This window comes from Lissotriton vulgaris, chromosome 7 (assembly GCF_964263255.1).
Source record: "Lissotriton vulgaris chromosome 7, aLisVul1.2, whole genome shotgun sequence".
Lineage (NCBI taxonomy): Eukaryota > Metazoa > Chordata > Amphibia > Caudata > Salamandridae > Lissotriton > Lissotriton vulgaris.
This window is the reverse complement of record NC_141695.1, coordinates 11138797-11166172: the sequence shown is the minus strand read 5'-3', so window position 1 is coordinate 11166172 and position 27376 is coordinate 11138797. Positions and strand designations below refer to the sequence as shown.

General features: G+C 49.6%; 1 protein-coding gene across 2 annotated transcripts in view; it reads left to right on the top strand.

Moving 5' to 3' along the window:
• The window catches only part of LOC147700506 (uncharacterized), a 100646-nt gene that overhangs the window by 15858 nt on the left and 57412 nt on the right, over positions 1-27376 (top strand). For both annotated transcript variants that reach the window (XM_086929663.1, XM_086929662.1), the window contains exons 4-6: positions 2320-2430; positions 6002-6112; positions 7544-7639. In XM_086929663.1, coding sequence (XP_086785789.1) covers positions 2320-2430; positions 6002-6112; positions 7544-7639 — 318 coding nt within the window. The remainder of the gene's footprint in view (positions 1-2319; positions 2431-6001; positions 6113-7543; positions 7640-27376) is intronic.

Sequence of the window (27376 nt, the reverse complement as noted above, 5' to 3'; positions counted from 1 at the left end):
GCCGGGCGTTGCAGCCTTTTCTACAGTTGTTGCTGTAGTTTCGCGATGGCGGTCACAGCGGGCTGTCAGTGCACCACGAAGTGTGGCTCTCATGTTGCCAGTCACTGTAGCACGACAAGCAGGTCTCACCAGACCTTTATGTTGGTAGACTTCGTGGGCAGTAGAGTCTTGGCTTGAATGCCCTTATTGCAAGGAGCACAAACATCAGAAATGTCACCATTTCTTTCGGAGGAGTATACTCTGATGCCTGTCAGAACCTGTGGCGGCACCTATTGGGGATCAGGGACTCATTCCAGCAGAGGCCAGCAGGGCTCAGGCAGGTCCACTTGCAGCAGGTCAGATGGGCAGTTGCAAGAAGGCCTCTAAAGCTTATTTTGTCCCTGTAGCCGACACAGGAGGTTAGCCAACTGACCCTTGGAGCACTCTGGGTAGCCTGGGATGAAGGTAACCGGTCCAGTCTTTCTACTCAGACAGCAAGGCAGGCATCAAGCAGCAGGGAAGACCTCTGGTAGCAGGACAGCCCTTCTTTTGTGGCTTCCGCAGAGCATTCTGAAGAGTGCCTCTGGAAGTCCAGTGTTGTTTGTGTGATGGGGACTACAAGTCTCCAAACTGTCCTGTGGGCGACAAACGGCAGGGCAGGCCTGGTGTCAAGTGCATGTGTCCGTGTGTGTCCACTGAAGTGCAATCATCCTGCCAGGGTGGCCCATCCACACGTACGCCGAGCCACTCTCATTCATGGGACTCAGAACAGTGGCAGAAAGGCACAGTCGGCTGGGACAAGGAAATGGCAATGTTCTAAAACCTGACCACTGTTAAAGAAGGTTTTAAATTACAATTAATTTGATTGTAAACCACATGTCTCGATCTTCTCTCAATCTACAGTTATTACTTACTACTTGTAATAAGGTGACCCGTACAACAGTGAAAACGACTTTAGGACATGTAAAACTTAAACACCAAGTCCTACTTTTTAAACACAATGCTCCCTGCCCTATGAGCCTTTTGGCCTGACACATAAGTGTTAGAAAGATCGGTTTAGGCCTGACGAAAGGTTTACTTTTCCAGGTCAAATGACAGATTAAAACAGCACTACTGGCTGCAATGGCAGGCATGAGACGCGTTTAAAAAGCTACATTATTGGGTGGTAAGATGACTGCTGCTGCCCACTTGTAACATTTAATTTACAAGCCCCAGGTACATGTAGTACCATTTTACTAAGGACTTATAAGTAAATTAATTGTGCCGATAGGTTGTAGTCCAATTTTCCTTTATCGCTGGTTAGCAAAGTGCACACAGTCCTAAAACCAACAAAAAGGGATTCAACAAAACAGGAGTGATTGCAAAAGGTTTGAAGGAATACCACGCCAAGGAGGTGAGGTTGAACAGGAAGATATCTTGGATCCTGCATGGGGGAAATCCAGAAGAGTCATCCAGGAAAGAGTTAAGAAGAGCGACCTGAAAGATATCGAGAGAAAGAGACTTCGAGAGGGAGAGCTACATATATATTCATATGCAGGGAAGAATTCCCATTGGTAATAGAAAGATACGCAGAACCGTATCCGTGTGGAAACAGAACCACCCTGGGGGGAAACAAGCATGCATTAGAGTGAGAAGGAAGCACATACACCTATACGAGAAAAAGAGGACGTGAGGCATGGAGGGGAGAAGGAGCAAAGCAGACAGAAGAATACATCCTGGGGTGCAAAAGACCCCACTGAAGTAATAACGTGACAAAATGCACCCATAAAGTTACTCCTGTGCCAGACTGTTAGTCATTATTACAGCACCACAAACGTGCTCCACTGAATATCCCTTAATGACAGTGAATTTCTTTGTGGCATTGTAAAGGTTTGCATACTCAAATCTGGAAATATACTTTAAAATTTTTTTTTTAATTTTAAGTGAAATAGTTTTAAGGACAGTTAAACTAGACAGGATACTTTTAGGCTAGTTCTGTGGGATCAGGGAATATGGGTGCAACTGGGCAATCCTTGTAACAAGTCCGACTCTGCGCTCAGTGAAACGCAGTGGGACTGCTCTTTAGGCTGTTGTTTGTTTTATCCTAAGGGTGCTGGTGCTAGCTTGGTGGTGGTCTTAGGCATTCATTAAGTGGTGGCTCAGATTTAAGCGCAGGTAGTTAGAATCACTTAGACTCTGGCCTAAGAGTTAATGAGATTATGACCTATTACCTTGGTTGGCTCCAACCTCAAGGGCATCTGTCCTTAAAATATCAGCCTAATTGTACTTTGGTATGAGTTAGTCTAATTGACGCTGTCCAAGTCACCCATATTTGTTAACACAGCACACCTTGTTCTCCAGCAAATCTTTCTCTCAAGAACAACTTGTGTCCAAAGAAAGACGAAGAGCCCATTTCAGTCTTCGTTGATCGTCATTGGATGGAAGTTGAATGCAGCCCGGACCTCAGTTCTGGTGAGTTTATTTGCAGAAGTTACTAACAGCTTTCAATGCTTGAATTGAGGCTGGATTGCCCCTTTTCAGATGGGTATGTCTCCTGTAGTGCAACAGAGCTGACATTAGCTGTCCCTGACCCCTTTTCAACCACCTATTTCTGCTTCTCTGTTGATAAGGTACTGGCATTAGTCACAGTCGCAACCTTTTTCAACAAGTCAATTTTGCTACTACATTGGTGTGGTACTGGCACTAGGCACCACTTAACACCTCCTCTCCACTCTTACAGGGGAGGACTCAGTAACTCTGGTGTGAGCTGCACGAGTAACTGATCCATTGTGGCTGTAGCCACCACTTTACACCTCCTCTCCACTCTTACAGGGTAGGACTCAGTAACTCTGGGTGTGAGCTGCATGAGTAACTGATCCATTGCGGCTGTAGGCACCACTTTACACCTCCTTTCCACTCTTACAGGGGAGGACTCAGTAACTCTGGTGTGAGTTGCACGAGTAACTGATCCATTGTGGCTGTAGCCACCACTTTACACCTCCTCTCCACTCTTACAGGGGAGGACTCAGTAACTCTGGTGTGAGCTGCACGAGTAACTGATCCATTGTGGCTGTAGCCACCACTTTACACCTCCTCTCCACTCTTACAGGGTAGGACTCAGTAACTCTGGGTGTGAGCTGCATGAGTAACTGATCCATTGCGGCTGTAGGCACCACTTTACACCTCCTTTCCACTCTTACAGGGGAGGACTCAGTAACTCTGGTGTGAGCTGCACGAGTAACTGATCCATTGTGGCTGTAGCCACCACTTTACACCTCCTTTCCACTCTTACAGGGGAGGACTCAGTAACTCTGGGTGTGAGCTGCATGAGTAACTGATCCATTGCGGCTGTAGGCGCCACTTAACAACTCCTTTCCACTCTTACAGCGGAGGACTCAGTAACTCTGGTTGTGAGCTGCATGAGTAACTGATCCATTGCGGCTGTAGGCGCCACTTAACAACTCCTCTCCACTCTTACAGGGGAGGACTCAGTAACTCTGGTTGTGAGCTGCATGAGTAACTGATCCATTGCGGCTGTAGGCGCCACTTTACACCTCCTCTCCGCTCTTACAGCGGAGGACTCAGTAACTCTGGTTGTGAGCTGCATGAGTAACTGATCCATTGCGGCTGTAGGCGCCACTTAACAACTCCTTTCCACTCTTACAGCGGAGGACTCAGTAACTCTGGTTGTGAGCTGCATGAGTAACTGATCCATTGTGGCTGTAGGCGCCACTTAACAACTCCTTCCCACTCTTACAGCGGAGGACTCGGTAACTCTGGTTGTGAGCTGCATGAGTAACTGATCCATTGTGGCTGTAGGCGCCACTTTACACCTCCTCTCCACTCTTACAGGGTAGGACTCAGTAACTCTGGGTGTGAGCTGCATGGGTAACTGATCCATTGTGGCTGTAGGCGCCACTTTACACCTCCTTTCCACTCTTACAGGGTAGGACTCAGTAACTCTGGTTGTGAGCTGCATGAGTAACTGATCTATTGCGGCTGTAGGCGCCACTTTACAACTCCTTTCCACTCTTACAGGGGAGGACTCAGTAACACTGGTTGTGAGCTGCACGAGTAACTGATCCATTGCGGCTGTAGGCACCACTTTACACCTCCTTTCCACTCTTACAGGGTAGGACTCAGTAACTCTGGGTGTGAGCTGCACGAGTAACTGATCCATTGTGGCTGTAGGCGCCACTTAACAACTCCTCTCCACTCTTACAGGGGAGGACTCAGTAACTCTGGTTGTGAGCTGCATGAGTAACTGATCCATTGTGGCTGTAGGCGCCACTTTACACCTCCTCTCCACTCTTACAGGGTAGGACTCAGTAACTCTGGTTGTGAGCTGCACGAGTAACTGATCCATTGCGGCTGTAGGCACCACTTTACACCTCCTTTCCACTCTTACAGGGTAGGACTCAGTAACTCTGGTGTGAGCTGCATGAGTAACTGATCCATTGTGGCTGTAGGCACCACTTTACACCTCCTTTCCACTCTTACAGGGTAGGACTCAGTAACTCTGGGTGTGAGCTGCATGAGTAACTGATCCATTGCGGCTGTAGGCACCACTTTACACCTCCTTTCCACTCTTACAGGGTAGGACTCAGTAACTCTGGTTGTGAGCTGCACGAGTAACTGATCCATTGTGGCTGTAGGCGCCACTTTACACCTCCTCCCCACTCTTACAGGGTAGGACTCAGTAACTCTGGTTGTGAGCTGCACGAGTAACTGATCCATTGCGGCAATAGGCACCACATAACACCTCCTTTCCACTCTTACAGGGTAGGACTCAGTAACTCTGGTTGTGAGCTGCACGAGTAACTGATCCATTGCGGCAATGGGCACCACTTAACACCTCCTTTCCACTCTTACAGGGTAGGACTCAGTAACTCTGGTTGTGAGCTGCACGAGTAACTGATCCATTGCGGCAATAGGCACCACTTTACAACTCCTCTCCACTCTTACAGCGGAGGACTCAGTAATTCTGGTTGTGAGCTGCACGAGTAACTGATCCATTGCGGCAATGGGCACCACTTTACAACTCCTCTCCACTCTTACAGGGGAGGACTCAGTAACTCTGGTTGTGAGCTGCACGAGTAACTGATCCATTGCGGCTGTAGGCACCACTTTACAACTCCTCTCCACTCTTACAGCGGAGGACTCAGTAACTCTGGTTGTGAGCTGCATGAGTAACTGATCCATTGCGGCTGTAGGCGCCACTTTACAACTCCTCTCCACTCTTACAGGGTAGGACTCAGTAACTCTGGTTGTGAGCTGCATGAGTAACTGATCCATTGTGGCTGTAGGCACCACTTTACAACTCCTCTCCACTCTTACAGCGGAGGACTCAGTAACTCTGGTTGTGAGCTGCATGAGTAACTGATCCATTGTGGCTGTAGGTGCCACTTTACACCTCCTTTCCACTCTTACAGGGGAGGACTCAGTAACTCTGGTTGTGAGCTGCATGAGTAACTGATCCATTGTTTGCTAATGGCTATTAATTGCAAGCACAGCAGGGTGACTAGATTTTCTAGACGTATTACTGCATGCTTAGTGTGTGAATGTACCTACCCTCACTCATCATTCGCTCTTTAAAAGGATTTTTTTTTGGACACGTACAAGGTGATTGACTCCCCCGGCACCTTGAAGCTCCTGACATGACCATCTCAGAGACATGTGAAAGGTGATGGGCTCTCTAGAAGCCTTGCATCCCCCGCCCTCCCCCCCCTCACACACACACACTGCTCTTTGATAACCTCAGCTCTTCTAGTGTGATTCTTTCATAGTCATGTAGGTACAAATTGTGCGTCTCGTTGGGACCTGGAAGTTCTCAACACAACCCATGGATATGTACAGAGTGGTCAGCTTCTTGGTGCCTTTGGTAGGCCAGATCTTGGCCCGGTCCGGGGACCACTTCATAACTTCATAAGACCTTTTGAAATAAAAAGGCTCCTTTCAGCTCTCTTCGTTCTGCTGTTGTCTTCATATTTAGCGGGCCGGTGAGGCCATACATCTTCATGTTTCTGTTTTCTCCTTGCACTAGGGCATGAGATTACTCCCGTTTACATTAAGGAAGAAGAAGAAGAGGAGGAGGAGTCTGTTTGCTTCGATCACCAGGATGATAAGGAGATCGGGAGCACCAGCAGCCAGACGGGTGAGCGAGTCTTCCTTCACTTCTTGGCATCAGAAGAGCTTTACTCTTCAGGGAACACATTTTGTTATTTTTGTGGAAAGTCGTGTTACAGACCTCTTTTTCAGTGTCACAAATCGATTATCCTGTAATACATTGAAATGAAATAAAGTGTGTATTTTCCCCAATGACCTAGTGCTGTTGTGTAAATAGGTTCCTTAATCAAGTGAAAATGCAGAGCATTTACAGTATGCATGGGTGTGCACAGCAAATGTGAAAAAAATAAGGCACTAACAGATATGACCAGCACCACAGTGGTGATCAGCCAAGGGCAGCCTTCCATAATTAGACATTGCCACTAGATGGGCAGACATTTATCGGCCAAGTGGCTTCCATCCCAAGTCCAAGACATGCTTCACTGAAACATGTTCTTGTGCATTAGAACCCAGCAGCTCAGCTTTGGTCTCATCTGTCTGTAGGACATTGTTGCAGAAGTCTTGTATTTCATTTGGATACTGTTCTGCCAACTTAAGCTGTGCAGCAATGAACAGGAAAGCCACAATGGCCCAGTCTTTTTACAATGATAGAGTTATGAATTCTAATATTTACCATGATGACAGAAGTCTTTCAATCTCTGCATATGGCTTTGGGGTTCCTTGCCATCTCTAAGAGTATCATAAAGTCTGATCTTGGGGGAAATTTGCTAGAGTTGACAATCCTGCGGACATTGGCTTCAGTGTTGAGGGTTCCCCATTTGTAAATAATCTTTCTTACTGTAAACTTCCCAATTTTGGGAAATCACTTCATAACCCTTGTCAGACTCAAGAGCAGAAGCAATATCTTTCAGAGACTGAGGTGGATCTCTTTCGATTTCAGCGTGATGTCTTACCACAGAGTACTCCAGACCAAACTGACAAAGATTCAGATTTTATATACAAGTGGTCACACTTCCTAAGGGTCTAGGGATCATATGCACTTTTTTAACAGCATCTGATTCCCCTGCCTTCTTCAATATTATGGAAGCAGTTACTTTTTCCCAGAAGGCCTCTAAATGCATGTGGTGGTTAAGTGAATTTTATGTGTTACTTGTCACGAGGTTAGATGGAACTACTGTTACGACATGGTGACCACTCGAGGAACGTCAGACGTGCTGTAATCTGTAAAATCGTAGAATCGTAAGAGATTTTCTCTCTTTTTTACATCAGTGTATATCCCTGAATAAACATAAATACCCACCTTAATTTTCACTGTCGTCTGGTTTGTTTCATGAAAGATGGGACAGCCAAATGTATTGGTGTTTTATTTTGTTGTGAATTAGGTTTGCTCGTCTCTTCACCCAGCTGTAACCAGCACTTATTCGCTCATTCTTCTTTCCGAAGCATAAATGTTCTTACTTGTGTGCGCACAGTGTGCTTGTGCATTATCAGAATCAATAACTGTGTTTTCTCATTTCAGGGCAACCAGTTATTTCATCTATCTTTTCACAAAAAATAAAATCAGAGGAAGGAATGTGTCGACAAGAGAATGCCAAGCACGAGAGGAGAATCTCAGGTGAGTCACAACGTGTAGCTGGTGAGAAGACTAGTTGACAATCGGCCAGGCTTCAGGGGCACAGAGGACACTGCTTCATACTACAGACTGTTGCATGAAAAATGGGATGTTTGCAAAGTGACATCTTCCTGTAGGACATTTAGCTAGATCCTCTAAATCTGCTAGGGGGATATGAAATGTTTGTTACGAGCGCCGGTGAAGCACCCCATGTCTTGGTGACCTCTGGCTGGCATGGCACTGCACTTTGCTAGGAAATGGTACATCCTGTGCTGAAAAGGTGGTCCTGGGTCACAGCCTTCCAGGAAGGCCAGCAACAATTCCTAAATGTCGGGCAGCAGAGAAGGAAAGAGAGGGAGCGGTAGGGAGGCGATAGCCAAATCTTCCATTAGAAGCAAATGGAGAACAATTATTTATTTTATTATTATTTATTTATTTGAAAGATTTATAAAGCGCACAGCTTCTCAACAGGGTTTCCCAGCGCTAAGCAAGACCAGCAAGGTTAAAGTTTGTTGGGGGGTGAGGAATTAAACCGGACTATAAAGAAAGGTCTTCAGCTTTTTATGAAAGGCTAAGAGAGACCGACAGATCCTGAGTTCCAGCGGAAGGGAATTCCACAATTTAGGTCCAAGGTAGGAAAACGAGCGACCAACCGTACGGGTCCGCTGCACTCTAGGAACTGAGAAAAGAGAAAGGCTGGCTGATCTCAGTTTACGAGTGGGTTGGTAAGGCTTGACAAGACTTTGTATGTACAAGGGGCCAAGCCATGCTGAGCTCGAAACATATAGCAAAGGGCCTTGAATTCAATAAGTTTATTTACCTTGAGCAAGTGAAGTTGATGGACCACTCGCACGATGAACACCATCCACTCCGGATCACCAACCGACCCATGCCCCCACCAAGTCTTCAACAAGGCCGACTCCATCATCGCAGCCCAACTCCGGGACATCATCAACATCTCCTTCAACCCCGCCACCTTCCCGGAGAGCTGGAAGCATGCCGAGCTCAGCGCCCTCCTGAAGAAACCAACAGCAGACCCCACCGACCTCAAGAACTTCGGCCCCATCTCGCTCCTCCCTTTTCCTGCCAAAGTCACCGAGAAGAGCGTCAACAGACAGCTCGCCGCCTTCCTCGAAGAACGGATCCCTCGACCCCTCGCAGTCCGGTTTCCGAGCCAACCACAGCACCGAGACTGCCCTGATCACAGCCACCGATGACAGCAGATCCCTGCTCGACAACGGGGAAACAGCTGCCCTCATCCTCCTGGACCTCTCTGCAGCATTCGACACTGTCTGCCACCGCACCCTAGCACAGCGCCTCAGCAGGATCGGAATCCAAGAGAAGGCACTGGAGTGGATCATCTCGTTCCTCGCCGGAAGAACACAGAGAGTCCGCCTCCCCCCGTTCAGATCCGAGGCCACCAAAGTCATCTGCGGAGTACCACAAGGATCATCACTCAGCCCAACCCTCTTCAACATCTACATGAGTTCTCTCGCAGCCATCGCACGCCAACCAACCTCAACATCATCTCCTACGCCGACAACACCCAGCTGATCCTCTCCCTCACCAACGACCCCGCCACCGCCAGAGCCAACCTACACGAAGGGATGAAAGATGTCGCCGAGTGGATGAAGAACAGCCGCCTGAAACTGAACTCAGACAAGACATAAGTCCTCATCCTGGGATCGTTGCCCTCCGCCTGGGACGACTCCTGGTGGCCCTCTGCCCTGGGCACCACTCCCAAACCAATGGACCACACACGCAACCTGGGCTTCATCCTGGACGCCTCCCGTCTCATCGTCGTGCATCGTGCTTCAACTACCTGCCCATGCTCCGTAAGATCTTCCGATGGATCCCCACCGGAACCAGGAAGACGGTCACCCAGGCACTCGTCACCAGCCGACTGGACTACGGAAACACCCTCTACGCCGGAACCACAGCCAAACTTCAGAAAAGACTCCAGCGCATACAGAACGCCTCCGCATGACTCGTCCTGTACATCCCCCGACCCAGCCACCTGAGAGACCTGCACTGGCTCCCCTTCAGCAGGAGGATCACGTTCAGACTCCTCACCCACATACACAAGGCTTTCCACGACCTGGACTCCAAGTACCTCAACAACCGCCTGACTTTCTACACGCCTATCCGCCAGCTACGATCGACCAGCCTCGCTCTCGCCACAGTACACGCATCCGTAAAGCCACCACCTGAGGAAGATCGCTCCTACCAGGCGGCTAAGACATGGAACTCCCTCCCCATCCACCTTCGGCTGACCCAGGACCATCTCTCCTCCAGGAAGCAACTCAAGACCTGGCTTTTCGAGCAGTAACGGACCCCTCCCCCCAGCGCCTTGAGACCCTACCGGGTGAGTAGTGCGCTATACAAATTCTGTGATTGATTGATTGATGGAGCAGAGGGTAACCGAGGTGTGACTAGACAACTGAAAAAGCACGTGGGTATCTGCGTTTAAAATGAGCTGGAGACAGTGGACAACGGCCTGAATTACCAGGCTCACAGTTCACTCAGGCAACCTCTGTCTTGGCAGGTTGAATTAGGTATTTTTTTTTGGGGGAGCCCCACCTGTATTTCTATAATGAAATAATTAGACCCTCAGGTCTGGAGCATTTGGCTTAGGTAATTCTCTATTGATCGCTCAGATCTTTACATTATCAGTAACTCATGATAGCGTTATGGAAACCCTTATCCCAAATGCATTCTCATACAACAGATTGCGAGTGCACAGAAAGTGTTTTATTGGGTTACAACATTACGTTATTTGCTAACGGTCAAGAAGTTGATGGTTGGAACCCTGTATTTTTACTACTGGTGGGATCATCTAGGCTCATGCAGTAGTGCTGAAATTGTCCCGGGCAGAATCGGGAGATGAGGGCAGTTGTGCCCACTCCAGTGGTTCTCTGTCATGTACCACCCGTCTTACCTGGTGCTACTTGCTTGTGCAATCGACGATGCTAGCGGTAATAATGTTTGCAAAAACGGGTGCAGTTACCTTTTGCATGTGCCATTCCTTATTATAAGCCGATATCTGAAATTGAGTGGAGACATGACAACAAGCTTCCAAAGAGTAGCAATCATCCCCTTATTGCGACGGGAGGTACAGAGAAAAGACCCTCAGTACAAATGGTGGGTGCTAAGCAGGGATGGGAAGTGGGTGGGGTTGCCTGTGTAGAAAAGCCTGCAGCACTGGGGCAGAAGGATGTTTCAATGAAGTTGCCCCCAGCGGTCTGTCCATATGTTGCTGTATTGTCCATTATTCCAAGCCTAGCAGAAGGTTGAGGGAAATCATTTGTCCAGCTCAAAAACAAAACGTTGCACTGGCTATGCTCCCAGGGTGGTTTATCCTACACATATGCACGTCAAATCTTGACGGTCACGAGAGTCGCCTGGGTAGGAAACCCATCCAAGTCCTACAGGGGTCATTTTGTTGTTGTAACCTTTAGGGACCCAGCGACTGGTTGTTGTTTATTCACATTCAGTGCGCAATCAAACCAGGTAGGATCTAACATTGTTCTGCAACCCCTGGGCATCTGCTATCGGCACTAGAACAAGAGTAGTATTCTAGTCTTACAGCCACCAAGAATAGGCCAGTACAGTAGATTCTGGGGGGCGGATCATGGCCCACGTAGAAATTCTGTTCCATCTAATCCTCCTTCCCCATTGGCATAGGTGGATTGACTCCCTCTGAACCATGAAGGTCCTATAATTAATGGTGCCGGTCCTGGACACCCTTGCCTATACAGTTATGCCCCTGAACCATGAAGATCCTATAATTAATGGTGCCGGTCCTGAACACCCTTGCCTATACAGTTATGCCCCTGAACCATGAAGATCCTATAATTAATGATGCCGGTCCTGGACACCCCTGCCTATACAGTTATGCCCCTGTATTTGGATTCCTTGTAAGTCCGAGGACTATTCTTCTCGTTGGCCAACTCCTATTCCCATATGCTGATTAATATCTACAATAGGAGTAATAGCCATCATAAGTCATAAGTCATAAAATTTATATAGCGCACTACATACCCAGAGGGTCTCAAGGCGCTTAGGGAGGGGAGGAGGATTACTTGTCAAATATCCACGTTTTAAGTTGCTTTCTGAATGCTAGGTGGTTCTGGGTAAGGCGAAGGTAAGTGGGAAGGGAGTTCCATGTTTTAGCCGCCAGGTATGAGAAGGATCGACCTCCCATGGTGGTCTTGTTGGTGCGAGGTACAGTGGCGAGGGCTTGGTTGGAGGATCGTAGTTGGCGGGGGGGTGTAGAAGGACAGTCGTCAGTTGAGGCATTCTGGTCCGATTTCGTAGAGTGCCTTGTGTGCGTGGGTCAGAAGTCGGAAAGTGATCCTCTTATTGACGGGTAGCCAGTGGAGGTTTTTCAGGTGACCAGAGATGTGTTCGTTACGCGGGATGTCTAATATGATCCTGGCTGAGGCGTTTTGGATTCGTTGGAGTTTTTTCTGGAGTTTAGCGGTAGTACCTGCGTAGAGGGTGTTTCCGTAGTCCAGTCGGCTCGTGACCAGAGCATGGGTGACTGTTTTTCTGGTTTCGGTGGGGATCCAGCGAAATGTTTTTTTGAGCATGCGAAGAATGTTGAAGCAGGATGAGGAGACGGCGCTGACTTGTCTGTTCATTGAAAGTGAAGAATCCAGGATAACGCCTAGGTTCCGTGCATGGTTTGTCGGGATGGGTGCTTTTCCAAGGGCTTCCGGCCACCAAGAGTCGTCCCATGCAGAGGGGGATGTACCTAAGATGAGGACTTCTGTTTTATCTGAGTTCAGTTTCAGACGGCTGTGTTTCATCCATTCGACCACTTCTTTCATTCCTTCGTGTAGGTTAGTTTTGGCGGTGCTGGGGTCATTGGTGAGAGAAAGGATCAGTTGAGTGTCATCCGCGTAAGAGATGATGTTGAGGTTGTGTTGGCGGGCGATGGCCGCGAGGGGGTTCATGTATACGTTGAAGAGGGTGGGACTGAGTGAGGATCCTTGTGGTATGCCACAGATGACTTCGGTGGCCTCTGACTTGAAAGGTGGGAGACGGACTCTCTGGGTTCTTCCGGTGAGGAACGAGGTGATCCATTCAAGTGCTTTTCCTTGTATTCCGATGTTTTTGAGGCGTTGTAAAAGGGTGCTGTGGCAGACTGTGTCGAAGGCTGCAGAGAGGTCGAGGAGGATGAGGGCGACTGTGTCTCCATTGTCCAGTAGAGTTCGAATGTCGTCTGTTGCTGCGATGAGGGCGGTCTCAGTGCTGTGTTTTGCTCGGAAGCCAGACTGTGAGGAGTCGAGGGATTTGTTGGCTTCGAGGAAGGCGGCGAGCTGGTTGTTGACAGCTTTCTCGATGACTTTGGCCGGGAAAGGAAGGAGCGAGATGGGGCAGTAATTTTTGAGTTCGGTGGGGTCCGCTGTGGGTTTTTTCAGAAGGGCGGTGAGTTCAGCGTGTTTCCAGCTTTCCGGGAAGGTGGCGGAGTTGAAGGAGCAGTTGATGACGTTTCGGAGGTGCGGTGCTATGACGGAGTCTGCTTTGTTGAAGATGTGGTGAGGGCATGGGTCTGTGGGGGATCCTGAGTGGATGGAGTTCATCAGGCGGATGGTGTCCTCAGTGGAGATTGGGTTCCAGTCGTTAGGGTGTTCAAGGGGGGAGAATGTTCAGCATATGGTTGGGTGGGTCTCCGGGTTGGTTGTCGAAGCTGTTGTGGATGTCTGCAATTTTGTTATGGAAGAATAAAGCCAGGGAGTCGCAGAGGGCTTGAGAGGGGGTGATGTCGTTGGAGTTGGCCGAGGGATTGGTAAATTCCTTGACGATGTTGAAAAGTTCCTTGCTGTTGTGGGCGTTGTTGTCTAGTCGATCCTTGAATGCTGTTTTTTTGGCCTTTCGGATTAGTTGGTGGTGTATGCGGGTGGCGTTTTTAAAGGCTTCCTTGGTGCTGGTGGTTGGGTCTTTTTTCCAGGCCTTCTCAAGGGAGCGGCAGAGTTTCTTGGATTTCTTAAGATCATTGTTGAACCATGAGGCCTTCTTGTTGCCAGGTTTGCTTTGACGTTTTTTCAGTGGTGCTAGGATGTCGGCGCTGTTGGATAACCATAGGGTGAAGTTGGCGGCGGCTTGGTCTGGGTTAGAAGAGTGGGCTGGGGTGTTTAGAAAGAGTGATGAGGAGATCAGGTCGATGGTGATTTTGTTCCAGTTTCTTTGCAGAGTTGGTTGGGGGTGGTTGATGAGTTTAGGCTTGTTGTAGGTAAAGTGGACGCAGCTGTGGTCAGTCCAAAGGAGATCCGTAGTGTGGCTGAAGGAGACATGATTGCTGGAGGTGAAGATAGGGTCGAGAGTATGACCTGCTATGTGGGTGGGGGAAGTGACCAGTTGTTTAAGTCCGAGGTTGGCGAGGTTGTCCAAGAGGGTGGTGGTGTTGCGGTCGTTGTTTTTTTTCCAGGTGAAAGTTGAGGTCTCCCAGAAGGATGTAATCTTTGGAAGGGAGCGCGTGTGGAGTGATGAAGTCCGTGATGTCTTCACTGAATTTTGCGCGGGGTCCTGGTGGTCTGTAGAGGAGGGTGCCTCTGAGTGTGGTCTTGGGGTCGATGTGGATCTGGAAGTGAAGGTGTTCTGAGTTGGCGAGATTGGCGTCAGAGCTGGTTGAGATGTGGATTGATTTTTTATGGACGATAGCGATTCCTCCTCCTGTGTGGCTGGTACGGTCCTTGCGTGTGATCTTATAGTCTTCAGGGATGGCAATGGTGATGTCTGGGGCGGAGGAAGCGTTCATCCATGTTTCCGTTAGGAAGGCGACGTCCGGAGAGGTGGTGTCTAGTAGATTCCATAGGTCAATGGCGTGTCTGTGGACCGATCGGGTGTTGAGCAAGATGCATTGTAGGTTGTTGGGGTCGGGAATCTGTGGTGTGGTCGTAGCGGAGATGTTGTCGGTGCCGATGAATTTGCAGGAGTAGCAAGAGAAAGGTCCATGGGTGTGTCCAGGAGCGGCTTGGACGCAGTTGGGGGCGCGACCGGGGTTAAGGGCTAGGAGGGTGGCGGCATCGTAGGTAATGCGGGAGGGCTGGGCAGCGCGAGGGGCAGAGGGTCTGGCGCTGGGCGCGGTCCAGGCGCGGACGGGCGTAGACGGGCTTACCTTTGGCGCACCTTCGGTGCGAATGGGGCGCGGTCGCTGCGCGTGAACGCTGCGCGCGGGAGCTACTGTCATAAATGGAGGGTGGAGGGGGAGGGGCGAGGGCGGCTCAGCTGGGAGGCGGGGCGGGCTACAGAGGAGCACAACAACAAACAAAATGGAGGCGGAGGGGTGAGCAGAGCGTAGCGCTAGGGGGAAAACGCGCAATCAGCGTTAAAGTGATACAGGCAAATCCAAAGTGCATACAAGAATCGAAATTTGCCTAGCTTACGTAACGGTAAGTTTCAATTCTATTAAGGACACGGAGGCGAGGATTATGCTATATCTTACTTCTCTTTATTAACATAAAGACTCCACAGCAGCTTAGGAAAAGATATAATAATAACAAAAATGCTTTAAACATAAAGCATTGACGGAATGTTCAACAAATCAAACAACAACTCCCAAGAGTCTCTTTGTATAACGATAGTCCATAGTCCTTCCACTCTGTCTGTCACCACTATAAAACCGGACTTCTCATCTTCTTCCTCCTCTTTCTTCGCGCAGATCACGCTTGAGCCTCATTGGTCCTGTTTAGCACCGTCGTTGCCTGTCGAAAAAGGAACAGTATCAGCGAGGTGGTCCAGGAATGCGACAATAAGGCGAGGAGCATTCAGTGACTAACACAGTACTGACAATGTAACGGAAAACGCTTTACTTACTGTCATACGGGTGGGTAGAGACACCACTGTAGCCTGGGTGGGATAATCCTCGCCTCCGTGTCCTTAATAGAATTGAAACTTACCGTTACGTAAGCTAGGCAAATTTCGATTCTATGTCAGGACCGGAGGCTTCAGATTATGCTAGTTCAAAGCTTACTTACCACCAACTGGGCCAAATCCACCACCGGCTTAAAATAAAACCTCTTAAAGGTGGAATCCGAGGACCAATCCGCCGCTCGCATTAGGTCCTCCAAACGAGCACCCACCGAGAATGCCTTAGAGGCCATGGCCCCCCTGGCGGAGTGTGCTCCAAAAAGAGAAGTATTGATGCCCGCTTCTTGCATGACCCTCCGCACCCACCGAGCAATAGTGGGAGAGGAGACAGCTTTGTGTGGCTTCCGCAGGGCAATCAACAACTGACGCTCGCCCGGAGGGCGCAAATCCAAGGTCAGGTCCTCATATGCTTTGAGGCATTGCACAACACACAACTTAGGAGTGTCAAGAAAGGCTGGATATGAAATGGACCGCAACGACGTTTTAGTGCGTCGGCCCACGGTAAAAGTAACCCCACCCGGGGAAAAAATGCGTGCAGAGACATCCAGCGCGCGCACGTCAGAGACGCGTCTACAAGAAACCAGACATAACAACATGGCTAACTTCGCCGATAGCTCCTTAAGAGACAGATAGGAATTGGCCGGCCAAGACAAGAACAGATTCAGAACCAAATTGACGTCCCAAAGGACGGAATACCTGGGTTCCGGAGGCAGCGCGAGGCGGATAGCCCGCAAAAGCCGGCAAACAAAAGGATGTTCCCCTACTGGATGGCCATCGATGTTGTCGTGGCCCGCCGAAATCGCCGATCGAATGGCATTGATTGTTCTATATGCCAGGCCCTTGTCGGCTAAATGCGCCAGGAAATTCAGCACGGGAACGAGGCCTGCGACCAAGGGATCCAAATCCCTTCGTAAACACCAACGCATCCACTTAAGCCAAGCGGATCTGTAACGCTTCGTCGTACTATCGGCCCATGCCTTGGAGAGCAAGTGCTCAGCCGACCCCGAAAGGCCTGGGAGCGACCAGCGTCTCCTGAGAGCCTCCACGCCACGAGGCGGAGAGAGTTCTGCGTGACGAGGGGATGAGGTTCCTGATCCGGATTTGTCAGGAGCAGAGGAAACAGGGGGAGTAGGATTGGAAAATCCCAAGAAAGTTCCAGAAGAACCGGAAACCACACTTGAGACCTCCAGAGCGGTGTAACCAACACCAGCTCCGCTCCCTGGCGGCGTATTTGGGCCGCCGCTCGCATTATCATGGAGAATGGGGGAAACGCAAACGGTTGTTCCCGACTCCAATCCTGCAAAAACGCGTCCGTGGCCTCCGCTAGAGGGTCCGGCCTCCAGCTGAAAAAACGCGGTAGCTGGTGGTCGAGACGGGACGCAAAGAGGTCCACCGAGAAGGGGCCCCAGAGGGTGTGCAGCCACCGGAACACCACCGGATCCAGTTTCCACTGGCTGGCGTCCCTGAGATGCCTGGAGTGCCAATCCGCCACTTGATTGCACTGACCCGGCAAATACTCCGCCGTCACCGCAATGTGACGAGACAGGCAATAATCCCAGAAGTCCTTCGCCAAATCCGCCAAGGCGCGAGAACGAGGACCTCCTAGATGGTTCACATAACGAACCGCCGAAATATTGTCCATCCGTAACAGGACACAGGCCTTGACCGAATCTTTGGTCCAACAACGAACTGCGAAGGAGCCCGCCAGGAGCTCCAAACAATTGATATGCAATCGTTGTTCTTCTGAAGACCAGGCACCGCCGGTGGAAAAATCCCCGCACCGGGCGCCCCAGCCCGACCTGCTGGCGTCGGACTCTATGATCAGGTCCGGAGCCGAACCGAAGATCGCCGACCATTCCACGCCTCCATGTGAGACAGCCACCAAGACATTTCCTCGTAACTCATCCCACGGCGCAGATGCTGCGCCTTCAGGCGCTGGAGAGCCCTGTAGTGCAGTGGGCCTGGGAAAATCGCCTGGATGGAGGACGAGAGAAGACCCACCACCTTGGCGATATGGCGCAGGGACGTACGATCCCTCGCAATCGTCTGCCGCAGCAGGTGTCGTATTTTTGCGACCTTCCGACCCGGCAGGCTCAAGACCGCCTGCACCGAGTCCACCACGAAACCTAAAAAGGTGATCTGCTGAGTGGGAACCAAAACCGACTTGGAGCCGTTGATCACAAACCCCAGTCTCTGGAGCAGGCCGACAGCTTGCCGCAGCTGGCCCGCCAACACCTCCGGGCACTGCCCCATGAGGAGGATGTCGTCCAAGTATACCAGCATACGGACCCCCTGACTTCTGAGAAACTCCACTACCGGGTGGAGAACCTTCGTGAAGCACCACGGGGCCGAAGAAAGGCCGAACGGCAGAGCGGCGAACTCGAACACCTTGCCGTCCCACAGGAACTGTAGGAAACGACGATGAGGGGGGTGGATGGGGACGACCAAGTAGGCATCCTTGAGATCCAGTCTCACCATCCAATCCCGAGGGAGGAGTACGTCTCGAAGGAGGTGGATACCCTCCATTTTGAAATGACGATAGACCAACCACCCATTGAATTCCTTGAGATTGATCACAGGTCTCTTGCCCCCATCCGTCTTGTCCACTAAAAAGACGTTGCTGAGGAAACCGTGCGGGTGGCGCGTTGATAGACGGATGGCTCCCTTGCGCCGCAAGTCCGAGATCTCCCCGTCTATCAATCGCGCGTCCGACTCTGAAAAGACCATCGGGCGCGGGGGCCTCGCTTGCGTGGGCTGGTCGTAAAATTCTATATGGAAACCTCGTACAGTTTGTAAAACCCAAGCGTCGGCAGTGAGCAATTCCCACTCCTCGTAAAAGCTTGCCAGCCGCCCCCCAATAGGAACCTGATCCAAACAAAGTACACTTACCGGGGGCATTTCCCTGTCCGGAGTTCTTCTTGAACCCTCTGCCACCGAAGCGCTGCCCTCTGGTGGGGTAGAAGTTGGTATAGTTGGCAGAGGTCTGGTATTGACCTCTTCCGGAGCCTTGTCCTTTATTGTTCTGCTGGCCACGGCCGATCGCGCGGCCCCTACCGCGACCGGCCCCTCCGGAGAAACGCTGGTGAAACACCCTCTTAATGCTGGACTGGGCCTTATCCAGCGAAGTGAACGTGTTCACGAACTTGCCCAGTTCCCTAATGAAGGGTTCGCCGAAGAGGCCTCCCTGGGCCACAGCACCCGCCTCCGACGAGGACAGGTCCCCCAATTTCGGGTCCAACTTGATTAGGAGCGAACACCGCCTTTCCGTAGACAGGGCACAGTTGGCATTGCCCAAGAATACAATCACCCTCTGTGCCCAATTCGAGAGCACCTCCGGGGAAATGGCGGTGCCATTTGCCTTAGCCTCCTCCGCCATGTTGAGGATCTTCGTGGCAGGCCCCACCGCATCTAACAATTTGTCCTGGCAGGCCCGCCAGGACCGATCAATCCCTTTTCTGGGGTCCTTCATAAACTTCGCCAGGAAGGTGGCCATCTTGGGATCCAGTTCCGGGGTCATGGCCACCTTCCCTTCCAACGTTGGCCGAGGGCACTCCCCCCGCAGGCAACCCCTTGCTTCCTTTTCCAGGGGCTTGCGCAGCCTGCCCGCGACAAATTTCGCCACCGTCTCCCCCGGTGTCCAGGCCGCGGAGCGGGGGTGGACGATCTCGTCCGGATCCAGCATGCCCGACTCATCTCGGGGCATCTCCTTGGCAGAGGACGCCGGAAGCCAGGATCGGGTCGACTCCCCGTCGTCATCCGTGTCCGGGGAGTCGTACACTGGAGAGGCGGGGGCCGTAGCCACGTCCCCCGAAGCACTAGGGTCCACCAAGGGCGCAGGGGGCACCGCCGTCGCCTTAGCCAGGAAGGCGTCTCGAAGACGCTCGAAAGCGCCCCTGTCCACACCTTGGGCCTCCGATGACGGCCCTTCCTTACAAGGCCTCTTCGGGCGGGTGGTAACCCGCCGGACGACCCCGGGAGATCGGGGGTCGGAGGCACATGCGCCGATGCCAGCTTCGCGCACTCTTCCACGATGCGGGCGGAAAGGCGGTCTTCCATGGGGCCTACCACCTCCGTCACGCAGCGGTAGATGGAATTGTCCACCGCCTGGTAGAATTCGTCGTCCTGCAAATAGGGGCAGGGTTCTTCCTCGTATTCCCCTTCCATCTTGGAACCAAGGACAAATGCGGGCACCCTGGAGGGCGGCAGTCGAGATAGAACTCGAATATGGGCAGGCCAACTGGCTGCGATCACGCTTTTGGCCAACTGACGTGGCAGGTGGGCAGCACCAACCCCCAAGCGCGCAGACCCTCCTCGCCGGGACCGGGTCTTCGCACCCCTCGAGCGCTATAAGCCACACTCTGAATAAAGAGGTGCACAAAGGACACCCGAAGGTGGTTCACGCGGTCAGAGCCGCAATACAGACCCCAACGGGGCGTCAAAAGCAGGAATTACAGACCCGGGCACCAGGTGTCAGAGGGATACGCGGGGGCAGGCTCCTGCGCAAGCAGACTCCACGGCGCGGCTCCTGGCACTGCGGAGGCGCGCCGAAGGGTCGGCGAGACGACAGGCCGCCCCCTGGCGGTTTACGTATGCACCGCACACAATTGGGAAATAAGATCGCGTAGGAACGAAGAGCGTTCCCGCGACCAGGGACTCTGTAAGGGAATAAACCATGCAATGAGTCCCCCAACGATCGTACACCAATACAATCAGTATAATCGAAAACGGAAAAAACATAAAAAGCACTTATCTGACTGCGGGAGCAGCGAAGAAAGAGGAGGAAGAAGATGAGAAGTCCGGTTTTATAGTGGTGATAGACAGAGTGGAAGGACTATGGACTATCGTTATACAAAGAGACTCTTGGGAGTTGTTGTTTGATTTGTTGAACATTCCGTCAATGCTTTATGTTTAAAGCATTTTTGTTATTATTATATCTTTTCCTAAGCTGCTGTGGAGTCTTTATGTTAATAAAGCGAAGGAAGATATAGCATAATCTGAAGCCTCCGGTCCTGACATAGAATCCCAAGTATTACAGCACTTGGATAGAATAATCAGAGAGTATACAAGTACCCGCCGTGAGATTGTAGCAGGATTTTAATTTGATGTTTGAGCCAAGTAGTTTGGGTAGTGATCTGACTAGAGAGGAGAGTATGGTGTGGTGCATTCCAGACCGAGTACTTGTAATCAAAAAGGTCCACCTCAAAAAAGGGGGCTTAGTGCGTATCCTGTTGTCCTTGGAATACACACATATGGTTAAAATACCCCTCACACACCAAAAGGGCCCTTGGTGTCATGCTTCATCATCGGGGTCTTCCCGCCCGGCTGCCGGACGGGGCAGTGTGGACCTTTTTGATTACAAGTACTTTTGCAAGAGGAGGACGTGTCCACCTCGGTGCCACACAGCACCACCTCTTCCTCCCCTCTTTGATTTTCTTACGCATTCCAGACCGAGGCCACTCCAAAGGGAGACCTCTCTCAACAGTAGCGCTCCAGGTTGTGGACTTGACTATTATCCATGGGATCAGGGTGCGTGATGACCACTCTCTCTCAGATAAGCACCTGACCCCAACCTTTAGAAGGGGGGCCTACCAGGGTACGATCAATTACATCCTTTTAGATGTAAGAATATGTAAGCTGGATGACATGGCGGTAGTGTAGAAAGAAGAGAGCAATCATTACCCATTGACACCAAGGTTAAGGGCCATGGGCAGCTTGCAGCCATGAATAGCAGAAGGAATATGAGATGAGAAGCAGTAAGTTCCTCGAGTCATGGCTCCGTATTCAATTTTGGCTACTCATGTGGAGAGAATATGTGCAAACTGGGAGAATAATTATTTGGTTCTGGGGGAGCACCTCCTGGTTTTTGATTCTAACTAAGGGGGGGCCCAAACCACAAAGAGGATTGTTTAATAACTGTGTTAAAAGGCCAAGGTAGACCTCAAGCAAGCTATAAAAAGACGGAACATCTAAGCCACCAGGGTGTTAGGCGAATTACCAGGAAATCTTGAGAGCAGCAAAAGCAGAATGGGATGAGGACATGTGAGCAGATCGACTGGATGCTGCGGTAAACAGTGACCAGAAAAGGTTTAATTCTTCGTTAGCAGGAGCAAAGGAAATCTGGATAATCCCGGAGAAGCGTCCATTCTTCCCTGTAAGTGGGTTGCACCCTGTGGAAGATTGTATTCCTGCACTGTGGTAAATTTATTTATTTATTTATTTATTTATTTATTTGAACTTGTAATGCGCAACAGCTACCCGCAGTGGGTTTCCCGGCGCCAGGGATAGACACAAGAAGAAAAAAACAACAACACAATACAGTACAATGAACCAGCTAATGCGAAAGGACAGATCTACTGAAAGAGCAGAGTTTTATGTCTTTTCCGAAAGCGAAATAGATCAGTCTCAAATTTCAGGGCGATAGGTAGTGCGTTCCAGGATTTGGGGCCTAGATGGGAGAAGGACCGACCCCCCATCTTTACAAGTTTAAATCTTGGAACAGCAAAATCACCATTTGCAGAAGATCTCAGTGTGCGACTGGGTTTGTAGGTTTGGACAAGACTCTCTAGATATTTAGGGGCCGAGTCCTGTTTAATTTTAAAAAGATAACACAGGGCTTTGAATTTGATCCGGCTGGGGACCCTAAGCCAGTGTAGATCATAAAGAGCCTGTGAGGCCGAAGATCTCCTCGGTACATTACAAAGAAGTCGGGCCGACGAGTTTTGCACCACCTGAAGTTTGTTGATAGTTGAAGTGTCGGCACCGAGATAAAGGACATTCCCATAGTCCAGGCAGGAGATTACTAACGCCTGGACAACGGTTCTCTGGGTGGCACGGGGCAGCATCCATAAGATTTTCTGAAGCCATCTCAAGGTGGCAAAGCAAACGGAGGCCACCTTAGTGGCCTGCTGCCTCATAGAGAGCTTGTCATCTATAAGAAATCCGAGGTTGCGAACTACAGAGACCGGCTGGTGGAGGGGCCCCATTGTGGTAAATATTTTACCGTATACGAGTTTGCCAGATAATTTCGGTCAAGTAAAGAAATAGCTCAATCAAATGAGTGGCAGAGTCCGTGGCATCAGAGTCATACGGGCTTTAATCATAAATGATGACTCGAGTCATGGAAATCTATTCCATCAATACAAGGGTTCGGGTATGCAATGATGGCAGGAAAGATGTCAACGATTTATTAACAGTACATGACATATATAGTAAAATGACACAGTAGCAGTGAATACAGTAGGCGTGACAAGTGAAATGTATATGATAAGAACACATGTGCGTAGCAAAAAGGCGTGAACAAGGGTGTGCACAGAGGCGTGTTCTAGAAACGTCACAGAAAAGTGTCATAAGTGGGTGGATGCATAAAGAATTCTTGCAGAGTCAGCTGAAACTGGTGACCTGAATGCGCGCGCAGCTTACATGACGTGTGATTGACGTGCATCTGGAGGAAGCTAAGGGTCTGACTTTTAGCACTAGTAGAGGAGACAGAAGTCTGGCATGTCAGATCGACCTGTCCCTATAACATATCTGATATCTAGTATTTAGAGGATGTTTAATCTGGAGTAAAAGGTCTTTCGGGCAGAGGCTATTCTATACTGAATGTATGCATGTCTAAGTGCAATGCACGGAGCTAGGGGCCTACCATGGTAACGGGAGCAATGAATTACATGAGGAAGACAGGAAGGCTTGGCCCTTTGCTCTGCAGCCGGGGATATGTTTACCTAAATCACTAGACAGGAATGTGTTTTCGAGGAGCTGAGCTGGCTACGCTGATAACTCGAAGGTAAAATACTGTTTTTGGCAGGCAGACCAGGCCGAGCCGGGCACCGCTCGCTTGGCAGGAAGTAAGGCAGAGGTCAGGGATGCGTCTCCATGCTGCAGCTTTCAGAGACAGAGACAGAAGTGGCTTGAAGACAGAATTCAGGGCCTAGCTCGGCAGAGCCAGGAAAACGTGAAAGTGCACCATGTAAAGACGGTGGCACGGCATACTTAGGAACTGAATTATCGATCCATTCATGGTGGATCTGATAGAGGACATGTTAACGTTGGACGCAAATGTATTTGCGTTTTCAGATTCGGTTGTGGAGGGAAATTACATGTACTTGAAACTCGTACATGGAGCCGTTGGGGTACACGTTAGGGGACACAATTGACCAAGAATTTCAATTACCTCATTCCCTCCTTGTCCCCTACGGACCCTTCATGATATGTCGATGTTCATGAGACCATCAATCTGTTCATATAACATCATTTGCTCTTCTTTCTGTCTTCCGGAATGGGAACGTGAACTTGAATGGGGAACACAAGCTGTGGCGCACAAGCCGCAAATCGCTGGCCCACATTGCAAACATAGACAACAACTGAATACTATGGACAATATGATTCCTAGGAATGACAGTAGTTTCCATCCCCAAGCTGTGATTACACTCCAGAGCCAACCGGACCAAGTCCAGGAGCCTGGATTCTGGTGTATCAGATGGGCAATTTCATGAAGTCGGGTAATGGCCTTATAGACTGATGGCGCGTTATTTGGAATAAACACGCAGCAACTGGATCCGATGACTCTACAAGCCCCGCCCCTATCTGCCAGGATGACGTCAAGGACAAGGCGGTTCTGAAGAACGACAAGTCTCATAGCAGACTGGTCCTCTGTTAAGTTGCCCAGGGCAGAAGTAGTCTCATTTACTACAGCTTCAAGTATTCTGGTTAATTTGCGTATCAGTTTACTATTGGAGACAGTGCCTAAATAGGGAAAGAATCCTTTATTGAAATCTGTGTATTGCTCCCATGTAGTTTCAGTCTGATCAACTATAGGGAGATCTCTCTTGTGTCTGACAATATTAAGGCGGGAATTTCTGTGATAGTCGGATGGGGCTAGGAAAACTGGTGGCAATAAGAATGCAATGAAACAGGTACCATCCCAGTCTGGAGTTAAACGGACATAGGCTGTCTGACCACAAATGAAATAGGAATGTCGGGAAGCTTTGAATGTAGACTTGCCTTTATCACTGAATTCGACTATAGTAGTACAGTCACTGTGACCTAGATGTACTGAACCTTTCTTTCTGACACATAATACACCTTTCGCTGGTAGAACTGTTATGGATGGCAAGTCTGGACTGGTTTCTGACTGAACATTTAAATTCATGAGGTTGAGTGTAAAATTGCCTAATCCATACACTTCATTTTCTAGATCTGTCCCTGTCATTTGCGGAAGACCCTCCTTGTCTGGGAAACATGCCTTGTTCATGACTGTGTTCAGATTTCCCCATATCCAATTGCTTTGGGAAACTCTAGACTCGGTGTTTATAGAGGATATTAAACTAAACCATGCACCACAGGAACCATTATGTGTGAACGGGTAAGGAAAGAGGGGCAGAGCTCCCTTGTAGTTCTGATAGGGAGGGAGTCGGCCACATATCCAACAATTAGTGGCATTGTTGATCTGGTGAGAATGGTGTAACATACGAATAAATGTATTGTTGCGCAGCGCAAGTCTATAAGACAATTCGTGTGGAGGAAGAGCACTAAACGTGTGCTCGACAGTGTCATTAGAAAAAGAATGTGCAAGAGGAAAATACATGTATAGCATCCAACTCAAAATGATAACCGTAAGACTCAGAAAAAACATAATAAGTAATGTGCAGACGCATCTGCTCCGGAGACTTTTACAATATTTTCGTTTCTTGGTCTCCTGTCCATCTATCTCTCTATTTGGGTCTAACTTGTACATTGTCAGAAACTGCCTAACCGCTTCACCCAGGAGGGGACTTAAACAATTAAACTGTCTGACTTACTAGACCTCAATTTCTGTCTGTACTCCTCTTGGGGAGTTTTCTCTAGAAGGGGGAGTTTGGTATCAGTCACTGGTACGTGGGAGTTCTGGGATTCAGATTTTGGCGGAAGTCCAAAGAATCTCTTGACGTGACTGGAGTGCACCCAGCCTTTGCGCCCCTCCAGCTTAACAGCCGTCCTGGTTGTTAACAAAACGATCTTCGGCTCCTTCCAGCGAGGCTCCAAAGGGCTTGATCGGTCGAAATTCCGAACGACTACGATATCTCCCGGGACCAGTTCATGTGGCTTCACCTCGGTGTTGTCTGGGAAGGCTGCCGCGACCTGTGAACGACATGATTGTAGTGCAGACATCAAGGAAGCAAGGTAATCTGTCAACATAGTACTATCAACATCAGTAATTTTTCGCGGCAGAGGCGTCCCCCACATATTAGGAGGTCTACCGAAGACCACCTCATACGGGGATAGCCCTGTCCTAGAATGGGCTACCATTCTCATGTAAAAAAGAGCAACTGGCAATGCTACTATCCAATCTACACCCTTCTCTTTACACACTTTGGCAAGGCGCGTTTTCAGAGTCTGATTGTGCCGCTCCACGAGACCTGCTGCCTCAGGATGCCGGACACAGTGAAACTTCCACTGGTACCCCAATAGAAGCGAGACTTGCTTCATAAGCTCGGATGAAAATGGCTGACCGTTATCTGAATACACGACACGGGGCAAACCGTATCGAGGGAAAAATTCACGAACCAGCTGCTTGGCAGTGGTCGGGGCAGTGTAATCTGGGACGGGATATGCTTCTGTCCATCGGGATAGAGCACAAACAACTACGAGGACATACTTAAATCCTCGGCATCTTTCCATCTGGATATAATCCATCTGGAGGACTTCAAAAGGGTAGTCGGGAGGATGAAATCCACCTTGCGCTACGGGAACACCTTTTCCTGGGTTGAACTGACAACAGATCATGCAGGTACGCACTTTCTGTTTTGCTGCTGCTCGTAAATGCTTGTTGAACCAAAGATTCTGTAAACTGTCTAACATGGCTTTTTCTCCTAAATGTGCTGGACTATGTGCTGTATTGATGATAACCTGAACCATAGAGTCGGGGAGAAACCATGTGGTCTTTCCCCTCGTCATCCAACCTTGATCTGTCTGGACCCCTCCTTGTTCAGCCCACTTCTTTATTTCATCTGGAGTAGCATGTGTATGTATGTATCTTGTGTGGGGTCTTTGACCGTCATACTATGTGTCAGTGAGATTACATCAGTCTTTGTCATGTCCGTCGTTTGAGTATGAGTCAGTGCTGTATGTTTCGCTATTCGATCTGCAAAATCGTTGCCCTGAGAAATCTTGTCTGTGACTTTCGTATGTGCCTTGCACTTCATGATAGCTATGGCTGTAGGCAAATGTATTGCTTCTAACAGGGCTTGAATGAGGGGACCATGTTGTATCTTGGCTCCGTGAGAGGTCAAGAAACCTCTTTCTTGCCAGAGTACACCGAAGTCGTGTACAACTCTGAATGCATAACAGGAATCTGTGTATATATTTACTTTCAAGTCCTTGGCTCGTATACAAGCTTGGGTCAGAGCAATAAGCTCTGCTGCTTGAGCTGACAGAGTGTCAATGCGATGTGCTTCTATGACTTCAGTTTCAGTGGTCACTGCATACGCGGCCACTAACTCTCCTGTACTTGTTCTTAAACATGAACCATCCACATAAAGTGTCAGGTCTGGATTGAGTAATGCGACATCTGTCAAGTCTTGTCGGGGTTTCGTAACTGTGTCAACTACATCTACGCAGTCATATGGAGTAGGATCTGTTGTGCTTGATGGTAGAAGTGTAGCAGGATTCAGTGTATTACAGCGTCTGATTTCTATGTGTGGTTGGAAAAATGTCAATTCATAACCTGTCAGTCGTGCTATAGTCAAGTGTTGAGTCTGTGTTCTGTTTAAGAGAACTTCTACAGAATGTGGAACTTGTACTGTCAGTTGATGTCCTAATACAATGGAGTCACTTTGTCTGATTGCTAGTGCTGTAGCTGCAACTGATTTTAAGCATGCAGGCAAGGCC